At 44.9% G+C, this 23,286-nt stretch overlaps 1 protein-coding gene and 1 long non-coding RNA gene across 6 annotated transcripts in view; one reads left to right on the plus strand and one right to left on the minus strand.

Annotated features, from left to right (window-relative positions):
* Positions 1-10,078, minus strand: part of PLPP1 (phospholipid phosphatase 1) — a 71,071-nt gene extending 60,993 nt beyond the window's left edge. The window contains exons 1-3 of one of the 5 annotated variants that reach the window (XM_060191042.1): positions 9,646-10,078; positions 4,720-4,766; positions 1,833-1,880 (exon numbers count right to left, since the gene is read on the minus strand). Coding sequence is in view for 4 of the 5 variants with exons in the window: in XM_060191038.1 (XP_060047021.1) it covers positions 1,833-1,880; positions 9,646-9,703 (106 nt within the window). In the remaining variant the exon portion in view is untranslated. The remainder of the gene's footprint in view (positions 1-1,832; positions 1,881-4,719; positions 4,767-9,645) is intronic. The other 4 variants (XM_060191038.1, XM_060191039.1, XM_060191040.1 and 1 more) reach the window with 4 other exon arrangements.
* A 3,787-nt stretch (positions 10,079-13,865) lies between these two features.
* On the plus strand, positions 13,866-20,836 carry LOC132538678 (uncharacterized). Its single transcript, XR_009550032.1, has 2 exons — positions 13,866-14,030; positions 20,533-20,836. It is a non-coding gene; the product is annotated as an uncharacterized LOC132538678 (long non-coding RNA).
* The last annotated feature ends 2,450 nt before the right edge of the window (positions 20,837-23,286 follow it).

Raw genomic sequence — 23,286 nt, forward strand, 5'->3', positions numbered from 1 at the left:
AATCTCAGCAAAAATATTACTTGGCCAATAAAAAGATGGCATCATGTCATTCACAATGAAATGGATAGAACAGTATGAATAGTATGTTAACTAAAATAAGAAATGAAAGACAACTATCAAATAATTTCATTCATGTGGAATAGAGGTAACTAAAAACAAGCTTATAAATAATAATAAGCAAACTGACTTTCAAACTCTGTGAAAACTGTGATGGTTATCTGAGGGGAGGCAGGAAAGGGAAGAGGCAACAAAGGTAGAGATCCATTTAGTATAATAGCATAGAAACTCTGGTGATAGCTGGGGTGAGGTGAGGTGAGGTGAGGTGAGGTGAGGTGAGGTATGTGACTATAAGACTACATTCCTAAAAATATCTTAATACTGTCAATCAACACTGAATCAATTCTTAAATCAAATAAAAACAATCAAGTCATTAATTTTATTTTAGTATAGTAAATTCTTTTTTACATGAAAGTGACTATTCCAAGGTTTGGATAAAATCTGAAATGGTGAGTGCAGCTAACTTCATTCTGTATATATATATATATATATATATATATATATATATATATAGTATATTCTCCAGTCTTTGATTCTTTTTAAAAGTATTTCATTCAGCACAGATGCGGAATTTCATGCAGGACTTCTAGCTCCCAGTCTAAACCTCTTCCAAAACTTTTTTTGCCTCTAGTTATTGCTGGGGCTTGGTGCCTGCACTATGAATCCACTGCTCCTAGAGGCCATTTTTTTCCCTTTGTTGCCCTTGTTGTCTATTATTGTTGTTGTTAATATTATTATTGTCGTTGTTGGATAGGACAGAGAGAATGGAGAGAGGAGGGGAAGACAGATGGGGGGAGAGAAAGATAGACACCTGCAGACCTGCTTCACCGCCTGTGAAGCGACTCCCCTGCAGGTGGGGAGCCGGGGGCTCAAACCGGGATCCTTACGCCGGTCCTTGCGCTTTGCGCCACCTGCGCTTAACCCACTGTGTTACCGCTGGCCCCCTAAAGCTTTTTTTTAAAGATTTATTTTATTTCACGAGAGAAGCCAACAGTGCAATCCAGCATATTCAGTCCCAGAGAACAAATGTGGGAAATCACACTTGCAAGTCCAGAGCTCTGCCCACCACTATGCTTCATCCTATGGCCACTGCATTTTGGATCAAGTTGAAATTAACGAATTCACAGTATCTGAATAGTGAACACATTTTTTTTTGCCTCCAGGGTTACTGCTGGGGTTGGTGCCCGCACTACCAATCCATTGTTCTTGGTGGCCATTTTTCCCATTTTGTTACCCTGTTGTTATTGCTGTTGTTGTTGTAAAGAACAGAGAGACAAGAGAGGAGGGAAAGACAGAGGGGGAGAGAAAGAGAGATAATTGCATAACTGCTTCACTGCTTGTGAAACAACCCCCCGCCCCCACAGGTGGGGAACTGGGGGCTTTAACCCGGATCCTTGAGCTGGTCCTGTGCTTAACGCCATGTGTGCTTAACCCGCTGCACTATTACCTGGCTCCCTGAGAATGCCTGTTTTGTAAAGAAAATAACAAGAGGCAAGATGCCCTTAACTAGCTTAACACAGAGACAGGTTTAATTCCCCCGCACCACTATAAACCAGAGCTGAGGAGTGCATTGGTTAAAAAAAAAAAGATACTTTAAATTTGGGGGCAGGGTAGATATAGCATAATGATTATGCAAACAGACTGTCATGTCTGAGGCTCAAAAGTCCCAGGTTCAATCCCCTGTACCACCAGAAGCCAGAGCTGAGCAGTGCTCTGATAAAAATAAATTAATTAATTAATTAATCAATTAATAAGAAGAAAAGGGGGGAACTTACTTTCACAGAAACAGCTTATTTCTGCTCCAAATGCTGAATTAAATTCACCTAGAGTAAGAGAAGCAATTAACACTACAGATTCCTTTCCATAAAAACAAATAAGTAAAAACCTATGTATTAGCTGGTTTACTTAAAATTTGAAAATAACCATCACTAGCCACTTCCATCAGGAACATCATCATAAGCCCTTCTGAGAGCCTCTCCAGGACCCCGCCCTCACTATAAAGTAACGTAGCGACTGCCCTCACTCTCTGAAGGGAGGCTGGGTGAGCCTACTCCGCCACTCCAGAAAGACTGGTCCTGAAATGAGTGTGGCCTAGAATGTTCTCAGCTGTGACCATGGACTGCTAGCTTAGACTGACAGGGACTCAGATTACAGACTCCTGTGCTACATAGGAATATACATGGCCCCCAGGTCAGACTGATGTGTTAAACAGTAATTGCATTTACATATTCTCTTAAAAGTTTGGGAGCTACTCTCTGCCCTAAAGCAGCTTTCTAGTTCTATTTTCAACTATTACTACATCTTCCTAGACAATAGTCTTAGTCCAGCTCCTTGTTAACTATCAAGCTCAGACAAATAAAATACTAAAGTCACAGACCCCTTGGAGCATACCTACAATAGACTGCCTAGCTTCTTCACCCTAAAATCCCTGTTCTTATCTGCTCTATTCCTACTTTCTGGTTCCTGTTTATTAAACATTTTGTTCTGCTTCATATGTTAACTGCCTGTTAGACACCAAGTTGCAGATGCTACTATAATTTCATCCTGACTTCCCCAGGCAGATGACCTCACCAATGTGTCCCAGGACCTCCCCTCCCCAGAACCCTTCCCCACCAGGGAAAGACAAAAACAGGCTGAGGGTGTGGATCCACCTGCCAATGTCCATGTCCAGCAGAGAATTACAGAAGTCACATTACAAACTCCCACCTTCTGCACCTCAAAAAAAATTTTGGTCCATAGTCCCAGAAAGGAAGACACAGAATTCTGGTGGTGGGAATGATGTGATATTGTATCCCTGTTATCTTGTAAATTTGTAAATCAATATTAAATTACTAATAAAAAATAAATTAAATAAAATCTGGGAGTTAGTGGCTTTCTACTAACTTCTCTCTTTTAATAAAGAAAACATTAATGATTCAAATTCCAATTTCTTACTCAAAAGAATCAGAGTAATTTCCCAAGATGAGTAATGCATAGGAAACTGATAGAATTCAAAAATGACTACACAAGAGACTAATGTCACAGCATGTCTGTGAGTTTTCCAAAAGGATATAACACACAGAATATAAAGGAAGAATGTACAGTTCACAAAATCTATAAGGGGGGGGCGTTCTCTGAACACTTCCAAATAGGGTAAACATAAGTTAAAACTGAACTGTGTAAAACCAGTCAGGTCAAATTGCAATTTTGTCAGGTCTCTACTTTTGTTTCAAATTACCTGTTTAAAAGAAGATAAGATCTTGCAGCACAAGGACCGGCATAAGGATCCTGGTTCGAACCCCGGCTCCCCACCTGCAGGGGAGTCGCTTCACAGGCATTTGAAGCAGGTCTGCAGGTGTCTATCTTTCTCTCCTCCTCTCTGTCTTCCCCTCCTCTCTCCATTTCTCTCTGTCCTATCCAACAACAACAACAATAACAAAAAAAAAAAAGATCTTGCAGCAAGACTCTAGTCTGACCAAAGAATATGCCAGTTGACGTTTCTGTTCACTTTTTCATACTTCTCTCAATGCAGGGAAGTGAAGGAGAATGATAAAGAAGATAAGGACAGGCCCCAGTAAACTTTCATCAGAAGTAAAAGAAGTCTGCTTACTAAAAATGAACAGTAAACTGAAATGGTGAGTATGCCTGGTCAGGATAGGCACTATATCCTACTTGGGTTCTGTATTATTTTTTATCTCTAGTACCTAATATAATGCCCAGCACTAACTAGATATTTTAAAAATATATGTGGAAGAGAGAGGCAGGATGGTAGTGTAGCTGGTTGAACATACACATTACAGAGTGAAAGGACCTGGGTTCAAACCACCACCACCACTCCCAGCCCTCACCTGAATGAAAGCTTCATGAGTTGTGAAGTCTATCTGCCCTTTCCCTCTCAATTTCTCTGTCCCTATCCAAAATAAATAAATAAATATTTTAAAAATTTAAATACATGTAGAGGAGTTGAGGAGATACTATAGTGGTTATATAAAAGATTTTAATGCCTGAGGCTCCAAAGTCCCTAATTCAATCCCCTAAACCACCATAAGCCAGAGCTGAGCAGTACTCTGGTTAAAAAAAACAAAAATTACTATTATAATAATAATAACAATCTTTTAAAATGCTGAATAATGAATCGATGAATGAGTAAACAAACAAGTGCCTAGCACTTTTCTCCTAAAAGAAGGTGCAAAATGCTAGAGACTATAAATGAAAGTCTTTTCCTAAATTTTTTTTTCTCCTCCTTGAGAACTCACACTGAGGGTCAGGAAGTGGGTCACTCTATACTGCTTAGAAGTAACAGTTAAGGGACAGAATGACACCAGCACTGTGATGAGGACAGATGGCATCAGCATGAGGCTAACCATGAAAAAGAATAAGTAACAGGGATCTTATAACCACCTATTATTTGTTGCCAGTGCTGTTTGCTACCCAGCTTTACTCCCAATCTGTTGACACTTACTTGACATGCTGGTGATCCCACATATGGTACTGGCTGAGGAAACCATGACCCCCTCCCTCCAAATAAAGTCAACATTTGGGCCCATGAGCTAGCTCCTGTTTGCACCTTTTATTATGAACAACTGTCACCTGCTGACTAGTGTCAAAAGGGAAGCTACCTCAGAAGTGTTTTTGGACATATATGAGTGTCACCAGTGGGGGGGGCGGCAGCGAGGTACTCACGAGAATTTAATGTAGGAATTACCCTCAAAGGGATAAACAGTCTGGGTCTAGAGAAAGCAGCAAGTGATAACATGAAATTTCCGGACTAGCAATACCAGGAGGCCATCACCAAGTATAAGGAGGCAAGCAAAGAATTCTAAACCCCGTGAAAGATCTGTAACTCTATCTGGGAAGAGAAGGCCACTGAATAGAAACTGAGGCCAACTCATAAGACAGAATAACATAGGCAACAGATAGGCTCTTCCAGGCCTACTGCTTTAATCAAGTCAATGAGAAACTAAAAAAAGATGGGCAGAGGGTAGACAGCATAATGGTTATGCAAGCAGACTCTCATACCTGAGGCTTCAAAGTCCCAGGTTCAAGCCCCTGTACCACCATAAGCCAGAGCTGACCAGTACTCTGTTAAGAAATAATTAATTAATTTAAAAAGAAACTAAAAAAGGAGGGTTTAGGTGATATGATTCATGGAGGAGGACTAAAAAGAAGCAGAGAAAAGTATTATAGGGTGGGCATAGATAGTACAATGATTATGCAAGGAGACTCTTATGCCTGAGTATCCAAAGTTCCAGGTTCAATCCCCTATACCACCATAAGCCAGAGTTGAGCAGTGTGGTCTGGTAAAAAGAGAGAGAGAGAGAGAGAGAGGAAAGTATTCTATATGCCACATAGCAAAACACAGTACATAAAGAAGGTTTTTACCAGTGTTGCCTATGAGACTGCCTGCAGAGTCATAAATATGGATACTTACTTGGGTTCCTGATACCCTGATTCAAGATGAGAAGGGGGGATTCTGGGAAGCCCAGAGAACTTTTCTCATTTCTGCATCTCCAAGAGTAAGCAGCCATTTGTGGGCAGGATGAAGCTAGTCTCCTCCCTCTGCTCTCAAATGCACTTACTCTGTACCTCCATTATTACAATGATGATGATGTAATGGAACCTCTTTCTTGTTCCTCCCTCATTAGACGCTTACCTCCTGTAGGGCAAGGTTTGTCTTATTCATCCTTCCTTCCCTAGTAAATATGGACATTGCAAAACTAGCCTTCATTCAAAGCGCAGTGAATCAGTTAGAGGACCCAATATCCATTAACTGGCAGTCAAACCTCATGGTGGATAAAATCTGAAGTGACTCTCTGCGATTAGACACCAAGAAGTTTAACTCAAGTCATAGTTTAACAAGCGGGGCAAAACCTAGCTCCTTTCATGCCAGCACACTACCATTCTCTTTAGAGCAGGTTTTCTTGTCCACAGCATGTCTCTGACCTTTTCTACAAGAACAGAACTCATGACCAAGAGTTAGAGAAAGAAGGCAACACCTACACTCTATTCTAGAAAGGAAATAATACAACATCTAGATTCTCCTATCCCTTTTTTCCAGAGCTTGCCAGATCCATAGAGGGACTAATCATGTCAGTATACTATTAAAGAAATCCGTGGTTCACAGTGGTAAAGATGGCTTGGGTAGAAATGTGCATATACGTGCACGCATGCACAACCACACGGGACACACTTGATGATCAACAGACATCACCCTCCCTAAAATTATAAATTAGCCAAGTAACACAATCACATAACACCATCACATTAAGATGGATACACTGTGTGATGATGGGGTGGTCATTAACAGAACCTGGAATATAATCACATTATAATTATGAACCACTTTCACATAACCCTGTATTTATAGGGTGCTGAATCGTCTTTTTGTTGATATATTCAACTCTTACTACAGATTCCCCAGAGAAAAAGAAAACAAGTAATGTCAAGTTGCTAACCCTCTTGGAGCCACCATGACTTCAGGTTGCCAATCTCCTGTTAGGAAGGTGAATAAAGACCCAGTTTAGACAGACTCTTAGATTCCCCTAGGAAAGTGAGTTTACAATAAAAAAAAAAAAATACATGTACACACACACACACACAGTCTTGGACTGGGGAGGTGGATCAATGATTGAATGTATAGTTTGCATGAGGCCTTAGGTTCAACCCCCAATCACATTAAAAAAAAAAAAAAAGATAAGTCAAACAAATTGCAGGATAGTACTTTGGTCTCTCTCTCCTCATTAAACAACATCAAAATTAAATTTGAACTTAAATTTAAGTATGATGTCTTTCAAAACTCAGCATGAAAAATCTGTGAAGGGCTGGCAAAAGTAGCTCAGGTGGGCAGTGTTCCTTCTTAGTCACCTGCAAGAACCAGATTCAAGCCCAATCTCCCACTGCACAGGAGGAAGCTTGAGTGCTGTGTTGTCTGTCTTGGGCCCAGAGACAACAGCAACAACAACAACAAAAATAAATAAAGAAAAACATTTGTATCTCCCCACCACTGCTATCCTTAACTACTGTTTGTTGGATGTTGTTAAAAGTAATGTTACCATGTACCAAACTGAGTCTGTTCTTCATTTTTAACTCAGAAGGAAAAAAAAAAAAAGGAAGAACTTTTGGATTTACCTTGGAAATACACTGAATTATTTTAGAGATATTCTAGTTAAACAAAAGCAAATAAAAAAGCAGGGCTGGCAAAACAGCTCACTTGGATAGAGTGCTGCTTTGCCATGTGCACCACCCAGGTTCAAGCCTAGCCCCCTTGGCACTGGAGGAAGCTTCTGTCCTGTGGTGTGTCTCTCTGTCTGTCTCTCTCCCCCCCCTCTCTACACCTCATAGTAAATAAATTAATAGGTGCAAAGCACAAGGACCAGCTTAAGAATCCTGGTTCAAGCCCCGGCTCCCCACCTGCAGGGGAGTCACTTCACAGGTGGTGAAGCAGGTCTGCAGGTGTCTATCTTTCTCTCCCCCTCTCTGTCTTCCCCTCCTCTCTCCATTTCTCTCTGTCCTATCCAACAACAATGACATCAATAACAACAATAACTACAACAACAATAAAAAACAAGGGCAACAAAAGGGAAAATAAATAAATATAAAAAATAAATAATAAATAATTGTCTTGGTGAACAATAGATTTATCAATAACAAAAAGTTGTGTTTTTTTTGTTGTTGTTTTTTGCCTCAAAAGAAACAACAGAATTTAAAGAATTCAGCAGGAGGGATGGGGAAATTGTGCAACAACACACCACCAGACTTGCATGTTTGAAGCCCCAGAGGCTCCTTCCTGGTTCAATCCCCTGCATCAACATATGCTGGAGCTGAGCCCTGGGTCTCTCGTTAACATAAACAATAATAATTCAGCAAGACTGCTAGTGTCTAGTGTCTAGATGATTACATTTGAGGCAAGAGAGTAGACACAGAACCACAACCCTGACAATTTGCCAGCGCAACCACTTTCATTTCAACCTGACTAGGACTATGCCTTGGCAGGTCTTCTTGTTGCTCTCTCTCTCTCTCTCTTTTCCCTTCAAAGAAATAGTTCTCAACACACTGCATTAGGTAATAATTAAAAAAGGAAGGAAGGGAGAGAGGGAATAGAGGGAGAAAGAAGAGAGAGGAGAGGAGAGAAGAGGAGAGGAGAGGAGAGGAGAGGAGAGGAGAGGAGAGGAGAGGAGAGGAGAGGAGAGGAGAGGAGAGGAGAGGAGAGGAGAAGACAGGCATGCCAGGCAGTGTCCCACCTGGTTGAGTGCACAAATTACAGGGCGCAAGGACTGTGGTTCAAGCCCCTGGTCCCTACCTGCAGGGGGAAAGCTTCGCAAATGGTGAAGCAGTGCTGCAGGCGTGTATCCATCTCTCCGTCTCTATCTCCCTTCCCATCTCAATTTCTTTACCTCTATCTAATAATAATTTTTAAAAGAAAAAAAAAGGGAGAGTTACTTCTACGAATGTCTAACCCTGTCCAGCTGACTTCAGTCCTTTCTAAAAAGAACAGAGCGACTGGGGTCCGGGAGGTAGCAGACCTGGCTGAGCGCACATGTTACAATGCACAAGGTCTCAGGTTCGAGCCCCAGGTCCTCATCTGCAGGGGGAAAACTTTGCGAGTGCTGAAACAAGGCTGCAGGTGTCTTTCTCCTTCTCTATCTCCCCCTTTCCTCTCGATTTCTGTCTCTACCCAATAAATAAATAAAGATAATTTAAAAAAAAAAATAGAGCAACGGACAACCCTAAGCCCCAGAACTGAACTGGCCCCAAATCAGGAAGACCAACCAATCTGCACAACCAGAGGGCTGTCAGGGATGGAAAGCTGCGCCCTGCAGGGCCTGTGCACCCTCCCCCCTTGCAGGGTCTGTGCACCCTCCCCCCTTACAGGGTCTGTGCACCCTCCCCCCTTACAGGGTCTGGGCACCCTCCCCCCTTACAGGGTCTGTGCACCCTCCCCCCTTACAGGGTCTGGGCACCCTCCACCCTTGCAGGGTCTGGGCACCCTCCCCCCTTACAGGGTCTGGGCACCCTCCCCCCTTACAGGGTCTGGGCACCCTCCCCCCTTGCAGGGTCCGTGCAGCCCCCCAGGAGAGCTGCCTCCGACCTGCAGGCAGAACCTTGGCGCTCCCCCCCCCCCCCCCTGCAACCTGACAATTTACAACCTGGTCACTCCTTGGAACTAAGGACGCTCTGGCCTTTTATAGAAGAACAGAAGAAAAGAAAAAAAAAAAAAAGCCAACTCCAGCTCTGCTCCTCGCCAGCAAGGTAACCAACCCAGGCGCTCGGCGGGGACTGAGGAGCATCCAGAAAAGCGAGGCGGCGGCGGCGGCCTGAGGTCGGGGGTCGGGGGTCGGAGGGCGGAGGGCGGAGGGCGGAGGGCGGAGGGCAGCAGCGAGGGGCAGAGCGGGGGTGCGGGCGGCGGGCGGGCAGGGCTGAGCTCAGCGCACCGGCGGGCGACAGACAGCGGAGGCCACGCGGGAGGCGGGGTGCGGGCTGCGCAAGCGGGGTGCCCGGCCGCGGAAGCCGCCCCTCGGGAGTCGCCCCGCACTCTCGCCCCCGCCCCCGCGCCCGCGCCCCGCACCCCGCACCCCGCACCAGCCCGTCGGGCCGCGGCGCGTCACGTACCCAGCAACACGCAGAGAACATCGAGGGCCACGTACGGCAGCCGCGTCTTGTCAAACATGGTCTCGGCCCGGGAGGCCCGGCAAGGGCGGTCGCTGGAGCCTCGGCTTTCCGACACCCGGCCGGCCCCGAGTCACGACTCCTCCCTGCCGGGGAGAGCGCGGCGCGGACGGCCGGCGATGGCGCCACGGAGCCCTCCCCTCGCCGCTCCCGCAGCTCCGCGGTCGGGGCCGCGACTCTCCCGAGCCGGCTCGGGCTGCTCCGTCGCCTCAGGCCTTCCGCGGCCGGCTCTGGCCTGCCCCGGCTGTGTGCCGTGCGGATCCCGGAGCGCTCTCCAGCAGGCGGGGCATCCGGACTCGTGCTTTAAGGATGGGGACCGGTAGGGAGGCGGAGGGCGGGCTCGGCCCCTCCCGCAGGGCAGCGCAGGACCGGCCAGCGAGCTGCTCCGAGGGCTGAGGGAGCGCGGCCGGGGGCGGGGCGGGGCGGGGGCGGGGCCGGGGAAACCCCAGGCTCCGGCGCTCCAGCCAATCAGCGCCGCCGGGCCCGCCCCGCCCGCCCTGCGGACCCCGCCCCCCAGGAGGGACGCGCCGCTCGAGGGAGCTCCGGGCGCCTCCTGCGCAGAGCGAGGGGCGTCGCGCGGCCCGACGCTCAGGTGGGCGCCGAAGGTGGCCTCGCGACGCCGACTCTGACGTAGGCTCCCACGGCGCCAGCGGCCTGCCTGCCCTCCTCATCCCAGGGGGTTGGGTAATAAAGAGGTCGCGGGAGGGCCAGTGACGGGGACTGGTCCTCGCGCAGACTGGAGCGGGGCTCGGCCGAGCCCTGTGCCTCTGCCTGGTCGCCCCATATCCGGTCCCCGTGTCCGCGCGAATCCTGCGCCATCCTCCCACCGCCCTTGGTACCCGGTCACCTTTGCCCCGGGGGACCGAATGCCTTATGCCCTCGCTGTTGATATGGAAGTCCTTGGCCAGCCAGCCCTGAGCAGGAATGTCCACCCCTGCTGTTTGCTCTGAGGAATTTTCCACCCGCTGCCGGGGCCCGCGGCGCCATGAGGCTGTGCGGCTCCCAGAAGCCTCTGCGGCCCTGTGCGGGGAGCCTGGCAGTTTCTCACCTTTGGTTCACAGTCTAGAATTAAAACCATGCGTGGAAGTCAGGCTTCAGGCGGGTTTCTCTTAAAGAGTGTGAGCAGTCCTCTCTCCCCGGGCTCCTGTGGGGACGCTGGTGAAGATTTAGTAACGTCAATCAGTTTCCTGCGGGGGGGGGGGGTAGTGGATCATTAATAATCCCTGCTGGGGGGAAGTTTTGCGAGTGACGAAGCAAGGTTGCAGGTGTCTGCCGCCCCCTTCCTTCTCGCTTCTGGCGGTCTCTAGCCAGTAAATAAAGATAATAAACCAAAAGGGGGCCTGGGGCCGGGGGCCGGGGGTGCGGTGGGTTAAGCGCTCATGGCATGAAGCACAAGGACCAGCCCGAGGATCCGGGTTCGAGCCCCCGGCTCCCCACCTGCAGGGGAGTCGCTTCACAGGCGATGAAGCAGGTCTGCAGGTGTCTGTCTTTCTCTCCCCCTCCGTCTTCCCCTTCTCTCTGTTCTGTCGATCAGCAGCAGCAACAATAACAACAACAATGGAAATGTGGCCGCCAGGAGCAGTGGATTCATAGTGCTGGCACAGGGCCCCAGTGATAAACCTGGAGGCAAGAAAAGATCTGTCTTCCCCTCCAATCTCCATTTCTCTGTCCTATCCAACAACGAACAACATCAACAATGGCAATGATGATAACCACTCCGAGGCTACAACAAGGGCAACAAAAGGGGGAAAAAATAGCCTCCAGGAGCGGTGGGTTCATGGTGCAGGCACCGAGCCCAGCAATAACCCTGGAGGAAAAAAAGAAAAAGAAAAAAGAAAAGAAATGAAGACAAAATTAAAAATAACTCCTGCTCTGGGTTCTAGTGGGCGAGAGGCGAAGCGCGGGGAAAGATGACAAGGAAACGCTGTAGAGAAGATTCAGCTCACTGCAGATGGGAATGGCCGGCGACTTGTTCATCTTTCACCTTCTTATGCAAATGGCAGAGGCCCGAACCCACCACCTTGTTAATGAAAGTTCTATAGACTATCAGTCAGGACACAGACGATCTGGTCCCGGGGAAGCAGCAGCACCCAAAGATTATCTGCGATTTACATGCAGGCAGGAAAACATAAATTATCTAAGGTCATGTCAACCGTTAACATCAAAGAGGCTCGAAACAACCAGTCGGTGATGAGATGCCCCCAGTCCACAGAACAGATGAACAGGGCAGATAAAAGAAAAATATATATATAATGTCCTTACGTATTTGCTTGGTATGTAAATAAAACTAGGATAGAAAAGATGGCCTCTAACTTATTATGAGCTGTAGAAATCCTAACAATATTTACTGTGACCTCTCCTCAAATAAATACAAAGGATAAAAACTTTGTATTAGGACTCAGACTTTGAACCAGACTTTCAGAACAATCTATTCCCCTGAGCTTGAGTCCTTGCCTGACTGGAGTACTCAGTTTGATGATATAATAAGCTCACCTAAGTGATGGTGTTAGCACTTGGGTGGTAAGTACAGTGAGTTGACACAGGTGTAAAACTACTAAAATCTTATAATTTCATAAACTAAACAGAAAATGATTAATTGGTTAATTAAACTCACCAGAAATCCAAGCTTCTTGTCTGTTAACACAGAAGTAGTAAGACTGAAAACATTTCAGGCTTTTCTTGTGAAACCAAAGCAGAGATAACTCCTCAGGGAGTTTAAAATTACAGCCAAAATGATTACCACAAGAAAAAAAATTAAAGGAATGTGAATTTTGGATTTCACCTTATTTGAATACATCTTTAAAACTTTAAACATTAGTTTGTACCAGAGAGAAATGTGCCATTGCTTAGTCTATGACTTTCCTGACCTACAGAGTTAAAAGAACCACAAATTCCAAGATCACTATAAGTTGAGATGATTTGTGATTTCAGGTATTCAATCAAAAAAGATGAGAAACCCTTTCAGTTATTTTTTTTAATATTTTTATTTGTTTATTATTGGATAGATACAGAAGTTGAGAGAGGAGTAGAGATATAAAGGAAAAGAGACAAATACCCACAGCCCTGCTTCACCACTTGTGGAGCTTTCCCCCTACAAGTGGGGACCAGGGGCTTGAACCTGGGTCCTTGTGCACTGTAATGTTTGTGCTTAACCTGGTGCACCACCACCTGGCCCCTGGAGAACATTCTTACATGCCACATATCAGACAAAAGGATAATAACCAAAATATATAAACAGCTCACCAAATTCAGCAACAACAACAACAACAAAAACACACAAATGATCCAATCCAAAAGCAGGGAGGGAACATGAACAGAATATTCACCAGAGATCCAAATAGCCAATAGACATTTGAAAAAATGCTCCAAGTCATTGATTGTCAGAGAAATGCAAATAAAGACAACAATGAGATACCACTTCACTCCCATGATGAATTTACCTTCTTCACCTCATCTTGGATGGCGCTTGAAGGAATCATGTTAAGTGAGATGAGCCTGAAAGAGAAGGATGAATATGAGATGATCTCACTCATTGGCAGAAATTGAGAAATAAGAACAGAAAGGGGAAACACAAAGTAGAAATTGGACTAAGTTTAGTGTATTGCACCACAGTAAAGGATGCTGGGGCAGGGGATGGTGGGGCGTGGGCAGGTGGGGGCTTTCAGGTCCTGGTGCATGGTGGTGGAGGAGCACCTAGGCTATGGGTGAGAGTACTTTGCAGAAAGCTGAGAAATTTTTACACATGTACAAATAACTATTTACTGTAAGCCATTAGTCATCCTAATAGGTTCAATCCTGGGCACCACTATATGCCAGAGTTAACAGTGCTCTGGTGTCTCTTATAAAAAAATAATTTTAGTGGGAGTTGGGCTGTAGTACAGCAGGTTAAGAGCAGGTGGCGCAAGCACAAGGACCGGCTTTTAAGGATCCCGGTCCGAGCCCTCGGCTCCCCACCTACAGGGGAGTCCCTTCACAAAGTGGTGAAGCAGGTCTGCAGGTGTCTCTCTTTCTCTACCCCTCTCTGTCTTCCCTTCCTCTCTCCATTTCTCTCTGTCCTGTCCAACAATGACGACATCAGTAACAACAACAATAATAACTACAATAAAACAAGGGCAATAAAAGGTAATGAATAAATATTTTAAATAATAATAATTTTAAGTGAACTTTCTATAAATCCTTGCTAATAATTGATTTTGTCCCATACTACCAATTGATGCCTTCATTTGACAGTTAATTGAGTCCCCTAAGAAATACCAAGAGCCAACGCACAGCTGTGGAGAGGCTGAGGTGGGCAAGAGAAAATCTTTGCCCTCCTTCCTGCTGCCCAGGTAAGAACATTAGCAGGTGATTACGTAAATGTTTTGCGTATATGGTTGTAATGTAGATACACAAAGCAGTGAGTAGGGATTTTACCTGAAAACTTAGGACTCTCCAAGTGCAATGATACTTTTATTGTTCATTCCTTTCCCTCTTTCACACCAACAGGCATTTCTTAGGTTAGGTAAAAGGAAATAAAGAAAACCTAGCCCCCTCCTCCTTTGGAGGAGTTACAGATAATAGCTTTAGAAATAGATCAACAAAGTCCTTTAAAATGTATTGTTATTTCCTGCTGTTTTAAATAAAATCTGTGCACTGTGAAAATTACAAGCAATTAAGTCCTCATTTGAGAGAATGACTAAGAAATATTTTGTTTGGGGTTAGGAGATTTTGATTCTCTCTCTTTTTGAGGGGGTGTTTATTTCAGTCACCTGGTTGTTCCACCATTTATAAGGATTCCACTCCCCCACAGGTGTTGACTTGGGACATGAACCCATGCCCTTATGCATGATAACTTGTGTGCTTCCACAGGGCCTCTGTCTCTTTGTTCTACGAGTGGTTTTTATTTTCTTGGTTGTTTTTTTTGAGTAGACCATTTTCCCCATTTTGTTGCCCTTGTTATTGCTATTGTTGCCACTGCTATTGTTGTTATTGGACAGGACAGAGAGAAATTGAAGAGGGGAAAGACAGAGAGGGCGAGAGAGAGACACCTGCAGACCTGCTTCACCACTTGTGAGGCGAACCCCTGCAAGTGGGGATCTGGGGGCTTGAACCCTGATTCTTATACTGATCCTTGAACTTCACGCCGTGTGTGCTTAACCCGCTACACTGCCACCACCACCACCACCACCACCACCGCCGCCCAAGACTGCTTCTTGCCTGCACTAATTATCTGAATGTGGCAACAAAGTAAGAACAAATTTTCTTAGCCTGTCTGTATCCATATGTGCTTCTGTCCTTTCTCTTCACCTGAAATGAAGCAAATAGCTTTTATTATACTGTAATAGTATTATAAATTGAAAAAAATTAAAACTGTAAATCTGTGGTTTCCAGTGCTTGTTCTTCCTTCCAAGAAAATTTCACAATATGACTTAGTCTAATCCTCTTTACACTTGCTTTCAAAGCTAATCTTTTTTTTTTTTTACCTTATTGAATTTTTACCTGTTGGCATTTTATGGATAGCATAATAATAAAATAAGCAACTACAAATCACTACTCAAGAGAGATAACCATGGTCCTCAATTTTGTGTTTAGCTCTTTCTCCCCTGTGGTTTAAGCACAAGTGTATATATCTCAAAAGCTAGATAATATTTAGGCTTCTTGGTTCTTAGCATTTTAAAAACATTAAATCATATATGTAGTCTTCTGTCCTTGATTTTTTCACTCTAATTTACATTTCTTACATTTATTCATGTGGTTGTAGTCGTAAGTGTATCATAGTAGCATATCAGTTTATTCATTCTTCTTATAATATGCACCTGGGGCCAGGCGGTGGCACACCCAGTTGAGCACACACATCACAGTGCACAAGGACCTAGCTGCAAGGCCCTAGCCCCCACCTGCATGGGGAAGCTTCACAAGTGGTGAAGCAGTGCTGCAGATTCTCTCTCTCTCTCTCTCTCTCTCTCCCCCCCTTCCCTCTCAATTCCTATCTCTATAAAAAAAAAATAAAAATCTTATAATATGCACCTAGGTTATTTCCATTTTAGCTATTATAAATAGCTCTGCTGTGACCAGGCAATGGCACACCTGGTGAAGTTCATACATTACAGTGCACAAGGAACTGAGTTCAAGCCCCCAGTCCCCACCTGCATAGGGGAAATTTCAAGAATGGTGAAACAGTGCTGTAGTGTCTCTCTGTCTCTATCCCTCTCACTCAGTGCCCCTTCCCTCTCAATTTCTCTCTGCCCTATCAAATTACATAAATTAAATTAAATAATAAATAACTCTGCTACAAACATTTGTGTACATGTGTCCTGAGAGGAATTGCTCACTTAGGAACTGTTACACCGTAGGGTGAATCCACATCCAACTTCAGTAAATAACTTCAGACTGAATCCCTGAATGGCAGTACTATGGTACTCCACCTACCAGCAGTGGTGGGGAAGACTCCACACTTTCACCAATACTGATTTTCGAGATGTCTTAATTTTTGCTAATTGAGTAGGTATGACAGGAGGTAACATCATTAGAATCCTATGAAAATATATATCTGAGAAGTAAGAAGGTAGTTCAGTGGGTAGAGCCCACACTTTCCATGTATAAGGCTCCTGGCACCACACAAAAGCCCCCGAAACAGAGACAAGTGGAACTCCATGCATGGTGGGGCAGAGTTTTGTTCTCTCTCTCTCTCTCTCTCTCTCTCCTTTCTCATAAACTTAACAAGTAATGGACTGAACCAGACAGCAAATATTCGATGGATCCAGTAAGAATGAAATATACTTTGAAAGGACAGTTACAAGTGAACTTTGATTTGATATTATGACTTCCTACTTCACATTTCACTCTGTGACCTTTTCACGTGGTCATTTCTACATCCCCTGTTACTGTTTCCTTCTTTTTCCCTTTATGATCAAGTTAAATGAACCCTTGGCCATCCCTTCTTGGGACATGATTTGGGTTTCTGCCTGTATTCGTGTACCCCAATTATAATTCTTTGGCTCCAAATAAAGATACTTTGCCTCTTCATAACCTTTTCATATTTCAGGTTAACAGATGCACTATGTACTTCAGTGTAGTGCCTTATTATTTTTAAATGATGTATTAGTTATTTTATGATCAAGAGATCCAAGAAGCAAGAGCACCATTCTGGCATATGCAGTGCTGGGAACCCAGAGCCCAGGCATGGAAATCTGGCGCTCAGCCCAGTGAACTATTTTACCCACCGCTCAGCCACTCGATGTCGTCTTACTTTCCATTTCCCTCGCCATTAATGTGTTAAGCATCTCATCCTGAATTTATTTACCAAAAAGTTATTGCTTTTCTGTTATTGATTCTGTTAGGTTGTCATCTATTTTTCTCAAATAGTAGAATTTTTTTTTTTTTTTTTAATCAGAGCACTGCTCAGTTCTGGCTTATAGTGGTGCAGGGGATTGAACCTAGAACTCTGGAGCCTCAGGCATGAGAGTCTCTTTGCATAACCATTATAGAAAGACCCAACACTGGCCGCCAGCTATAGACCAATTTCTCTCCTCTTCGTGTGTTACAAACTCCTTGAGAGGCTGCTTCTGTCACGTATTTCTCATCTTACAGAGAAATTCCTATCACCCGCCCAGGCTGGTTTCCGCCCAGGAAGATCTATCTGCGAACAAGCCCTGGCCCTTCTCAACTTACATTGAAAATGGATTCCAGAAGAATTTAAAGACGGGTGCTGTCTTTGTTCATCTCACAGCAGCCTATGACACGGTCTGGCACCGTGGTCTCCTAGTCAAGATCTCAAGATGCCTGCCTCCATGGGTGGCCAACACTATATCGTTTCTTCTCCAAAACAGAAGATTCCGGGTGCATCTGGGTGACAAGTCTAGCAGATGGAGACTTGTCTCAAGTGGCCTCCCCCAGGGCTCTGTTCTGGCTCCTACGCTATTTAATATTTACATCAATGACCTCCCAGAAACTTCTTCAAGGAAGTTCATCTACGCCGATGACATCTGCTGTGCAACTCAGGCATCAAAGTTCGACATCCTTGAGGAAACACTCACGAAAGACATGTCTCTGATATCTGATTACTGTAAAAAATGGCGACTAATCCCTAGCACTGCAAAAACGGTATCATCTGTTTTCCATCTACACCATGCCTCGGCCTCGCGTGAGCTTAATGTGCCGCTTGGCGATACGAGAATCCGGCATGAAGCCCAGCCAGTCTATCTTGGCGTTACTCTCGATCGCACTCTGTCATTTCACGAACATCTCATAAAAACCGCAGCAAAGGTGGGTGCGAGGAATAACATCATTGCAAGACTGGCCAGCTCCTCATGGGGCGCGAGCGCTTCCACACTGCGATCATCATCTCTGGCATTATGCTATTCCACTGCAGAATACTGTGCCCCAGGATGGTTCTGTAGCCCCCATGTCCACTTGGTCGATTCCAAATTATATTCCTGCATGAGGATCATTTCTGGAACCATCCGTTCCACCCCGGTTCCATGGCTGCCAGTTCTTAGCAGCATCGCCCCGCCAGATATTCGTCGGGATGCGGCATCATCTAAGTTCATTTCCCACGTCTACACTCGACCGGACCTGCCAATATACGCAGATATCTTCGCCCACCCTGTCCAACGCTTGACGTCTCGTCACCCGATCTGGTCCCCTACGCCTACACTGAACTTCTCTGTTCCAGTCTCTCGGAAACAGAGTTGGCAGTCAGCTGAGGTAAAGAACAAACACCTCATCACAGACCCCTGCGAGCGTCAACCCGGCTTTGACCTAGCACGTTATGATTGGGCCCTCCTCAATCGCTATCAAACAGGCCATGGCCGGTGCGCCACTATGTTCCATCGCTGGGGAGCCAGAGATGACCCGAACTGCCCCTGCGGCTCCAGACAGATGACCCACATAGTCAACGACTGCCACCTCTCCAGATTCAAAGGAGGTCTCGAAACTTGACATCGGGCTCAACCTGACGCTGTTGACTGGCTACGGAAGAAGGGCAAACGCTAGAAGAAGAACCATTATCCTATCTACCCCCTTAAATATTTTTACTTATTTATTATTGAATAGACACAGAGAGAAATTAAGAGGGGTGTGGGAGATAGAGGAGAGAGAGAGAGGCATATACACATACCTGCAGCCCTGCTTCACCACTTGGGAAGCTTCCGCCCTTACTGCCCCCCCACAGGTGGGGATCAGGGGCTTGAACCTGTGTCCTTGCACACTGTGAGGTGTGCGCTTAACCAGATGCAGCACTGCCTGGTATGGTAGAAGATCTTTACATAGTCTCAAAGTAATTTTTTGTGCTGTAAATTTGTCATCCTAAAGTGGTTTTCATTTCACTTCCTTTATGGAAAATGGTGTGGCAACATTCTTGTATATAAGCAGAAGTATAATATCAGATGGCTGGGAAAGTTTTTGCTTTCCTAACCCAAGAGAAAGATTGACTTACTAGCTTTCCTCTCCTTCTCTTTCTACTTCCCTTGACCGTCGACACATTATGCAGAGCTCTCGTAGCTCTTGCAGGATCATGAGGGAAAGACTTAAAAGACTAGTGCTAGTGCTCCTTTAGAGTTCTTCTTCTAGCGTTTGCCCTTCTTCCGTAGCCAGTCAACAGCGTCAGGTTGAGCCTGATGTAAAGTTTCGAGACCTCCTTTGAATCTGGAGAGGTGGCAGTCGTTGACTATGTGGGTCATAGTCTGTCTGGAGCCGCAGGTGCAGTTCGGGTCGTCTCTGGCTCCCCAGCAATGGAACATAGCGGCGCACCGGCCATGGCCTGTTTGATAGCGATTGAGGAGGGCCCAATCATAACGTGCTAGGTCAAAGCCGGGTTGACGCTCGCAGGGGTCTGTGATGAGGTGTTTGTTCTTTACCTCTGCTGACTGCCAACTCTGTTTCCAAGAGACTGGAACAGAGAAGTTCAGTGTAGGCGTAGGGGACCAGATCGGGTGACGAGACGTCAAGTGTTGGACAGGGTGGGCGAAGATATCCGAGTATATTGGCAGGTCCAGTCGAGCGTAGACGTGGGAAATGAACTTAGATGATGCCGCATCCCGACGAATATCTGGCGGGGCGATGCTGCTAAGAACTGTCAGCCATGGAACTGGGGTGGAACGGATGGTTCCAGAAATTATCCTCATGGAGGAATACAATTTGGAATCGACCAAGTGGACATGGGGGCTACGGAACCATACTGGGGCACAGTATTCTGCGGTGGAATAGCATAATGCCAGAGATGATGATCGTAGTGTGGAAGCGCTCGTGCCCCATGAGGAGCTGGCCAGTCTTGCAATGATGTTATTCCTCGCACCCACCTTTGCTGCAGTTTTTATGAGATGTTCGTGAAATGACAGGGTGCGATCGAGAGTAATGCCAAGATAGACTGGCTGGGCTTCATGCCGGATTCTCGTATCGCCAAGCGGCACATTAAGCTCACGCGAGGCCGAGGCATGGTATAGATGGAAAACAGATGATACCGTTTTTGCAGTGTTCGGGATTAGTCGCCATTTTTTACAGTAATCAGATATCATTTAGTGTTGACTTACTACAACAACCAGCACTGGTTGTCTTCTGATTTCTTGTTGCGTGAGGGGAAAAAAAAATTCACTCAAGGCTCAAACATTCACACATGATACAAGGCTCATAAGGATTTTGATGTCTGATTCTCAAAAATCACATGTGATATTAATCTCAATGTATTTATTACTTAAGCTAACTTAATTGAATTCCTGGTCCTTGAAAACAAAGCACTAAGGAAAACAACCTAGGTAGATAGGAAAAGAATGTTTGAGAAAGGATGAACTTTGAAGAGTGAAGACTAGTTTGTGCGTAACAGCAAGACAAATGGCATTTTCTGAAATCTTTCAGCAGGAAGGAGTATGAAGCAGAGGAACTCACACTGAGAATTACTGGGAGATAAGTTTCTAAACCATAAGAGGATAGCATGTGTAGCTTGCATGTATGTCTGGAGAAGAATTACTACACATACATGGTGGCAAGATGAAAACAGACACTGGAAACAAGCAGCCTTGCTCTGGAAGTCATAAACTCTGCAGTGAGCTGTAAATGAGGGAGGAGAACGATTTATCTGGCAAACAGGATTTCCATTATCACCCACTTTTCAAAAGTTTGCATTCTACCAAATAGAATGAATGCTTTTACAATAAGCCTACATCAGTACCTGTTTCTCTGCTCGTCAGAAGATCTCTGAAGAAGATATTCACTCTTAAGCCAAAAGTGAAATGCAAACATAGCTTCCACCTTTGTTTCGTGGAGGCCATTTGAGTAGCACACAGCCGCAGGCATCAAGGATGGGCACGTGCCGTCCAGCTCTGTCCTTGAGAACTTCATACTGCTGTGTTCACATGCCATCCTTGCCTTTGCTCTTTGCCAGTGTCACTTTAGATTTTATGTGTTGTTTGGCTTGATCTGCTTGGTTACTGGGGGGGAGTCTGGGAACTAAAAGAAAACCCCATTTAATGGATTTAATGACTGTTTCTCCACTTTGTGACAAACTTTGCTTTTTTTTTTTTTTAAAGAAAACTTTATTATTTTTATAGGTTAGGACAGAGAGAAATAGAGAGGGGAGGAGGAGACAGGGAGAGAGAGACACATTTGCAGACCTGCTTCGCTGCTTGTGAAGCTTCCCCTCTCCAGGCAGGGACTGGGGGTTTGAAGCCAGGTCCTCGTGCGTGGTAACATGTGCCCAGCCCCCAGAAAACATTTCTTCTGGCTATAGGAACAGTCATTTTCAGAAAGCAAGGAAAACTTGAGTCTAGACTCATATCCATTTCTATGTTTAGACCATTTTGTTATGTAAAGCAAACAAAAAGCTTGTGGCTCCCAGTCCCTTTTCAGCTTTATTAAGGGGAACTGAGTATGAGCGCAGGGAGAGTCTTCTACTAACACTTGGACCAGCCTATAATATGAAGATGGTAACTGAAATACATGGGGAGAGGCATTAAAAGGAAGTGAATCTCTAGGATCCAAGTTGGAGCCTCACAGATGGGAAACTTAACACTAACTACTTCCAACAAGACTCCCCTAATGTGCTAAGAATGGAGGATCTGAGTTTATGTTGTGGTGGGTGGGAGTAGGCAGAATAATGGTTACGTAAAGAAACTTTCATGCCTGAGGCTCCAAAGTCTGCCATAAACCAGAGCGGACCAGTACTCTGATTAAAAAGAAAAGAAAAAAAAATTATCCAAGGTTTGTGTGGTTGTTTTGGGGAAAGACATTATTTCCATAGTAAGATAAAATACAGAAGTGTAGGTACAATGAGCTAGTCAGTGTCTGTTCTAGACATACACACTGTATAGACTTTTTCAGAAACAGAGATTTCTGTTAATCCACATGTTTCCCTACCGCCCACTCAACCCAGTGTCCAACATAGTTCCTTCATCTACCAAAGAAGTGGAGCTGGTTTACGTGACTTGTTCTCAGTAAATCCACATCCTACCCTGGTGGTCACTACTTCCTTTCTCTAGGATGTTTAAAGATTATTTTTTAATTATATCACCAAATATGTAAAAATTACCTATAAAATACTATCTTAAAGATATAATAAATGATTTTCCTTCTCTTTTCTTCTTTCTTTCCTTCTTCCCTTCTCGTTTCTCCATCTTCCTTCCTTTCTTTCTTTAAATATATATTTCTTTTTTAATATTTATTTATTTATTCCCTTTTGTTATTCTTGTTGTTTTATTGTAGTTATTATTGTTGTTGTTGGATAGGACAAAAAGAAATGGAGAGAGGAGGGGAAGACAGAGAGGGGGAGAGAAAGACACCTGCAAACCTGCTTCACCGCCTGTGAAGCGACTCCCCTGCAGGTGGAGAGCTGGGGGCTCAAACCAGGATCCTTACACTGGTCCTTGTGTTGTGCACCACCTATACTTAACCCTCTATGCTACTGCCCAACTCCCTTTCTCCTTCCTTCCTTCCTTCCCTCCTTCCTTCCCTCCTTCTTTCTCTTTCTTTCTTCCTTTTTTCTCTCTTTCTTTCTTTACCTCTTTCTCTCTTTCCTTTTTTTCAGTTTTCACCAGGAATGAACCCAGAGCCTCATGCGTACATAGCACCATCAAGCAGCCTCCTGGCCCAATATTCCTCCCCCCCCCCCCACCTCTCTTTCATTGTCTTCTTTTTTGAGGCAAGAGAGGGAAGGAGGGAGAAGAGAGAGAAAGGCAGACCAAGAAAGAGAAAGGAAACACCACACCATTCCACTCTTCACACACACCAAGATGTTCGCTCTACTGAGTGAACTACCTCACAACCCCACAAATACTTTTCTTTAAAAAAAAAAAAAAAAGTTCCTGGTTAGTATGGTCATCTGGTTATTGATCTTGAGTTAGAATATCTTCTTCAGCTGTTTTAGAAATCATACTAGAGGGATTCGGATGTGGCATAGTGAATAGAACCGTGGTTTCACAAGCATGGGCTCCCGAGTTTGCTCCCCAACATCCCATGTGTCAGAGTGATACCCTGGTTCTTTCTTTCTCTCTTTCACTCACAAATACACCTTTTAAAAAACCATACTAGAATTCATCCTGCTCTCTTTTTAAATTTATTTTCTGTCCCCATCTCCAAGTTTGTGCTCTCTTTCTCACTTTGTACTTGTCCCTTTTC

This window comes from Erinaceus europaeus, chromosome 5 (genome assembly GCF_950295315.1).
Source record: "Erinaceus europaeus chromosome 5, mEriEur2.1, whole genome shotgun sequence".
Taxonomy (NCBI): Eukaryota; Metazoa; Chordata; class Mammalia; order Eulipotyphla; family Erinaceidae; genus Erinaceus; species Erinaceus europaeus.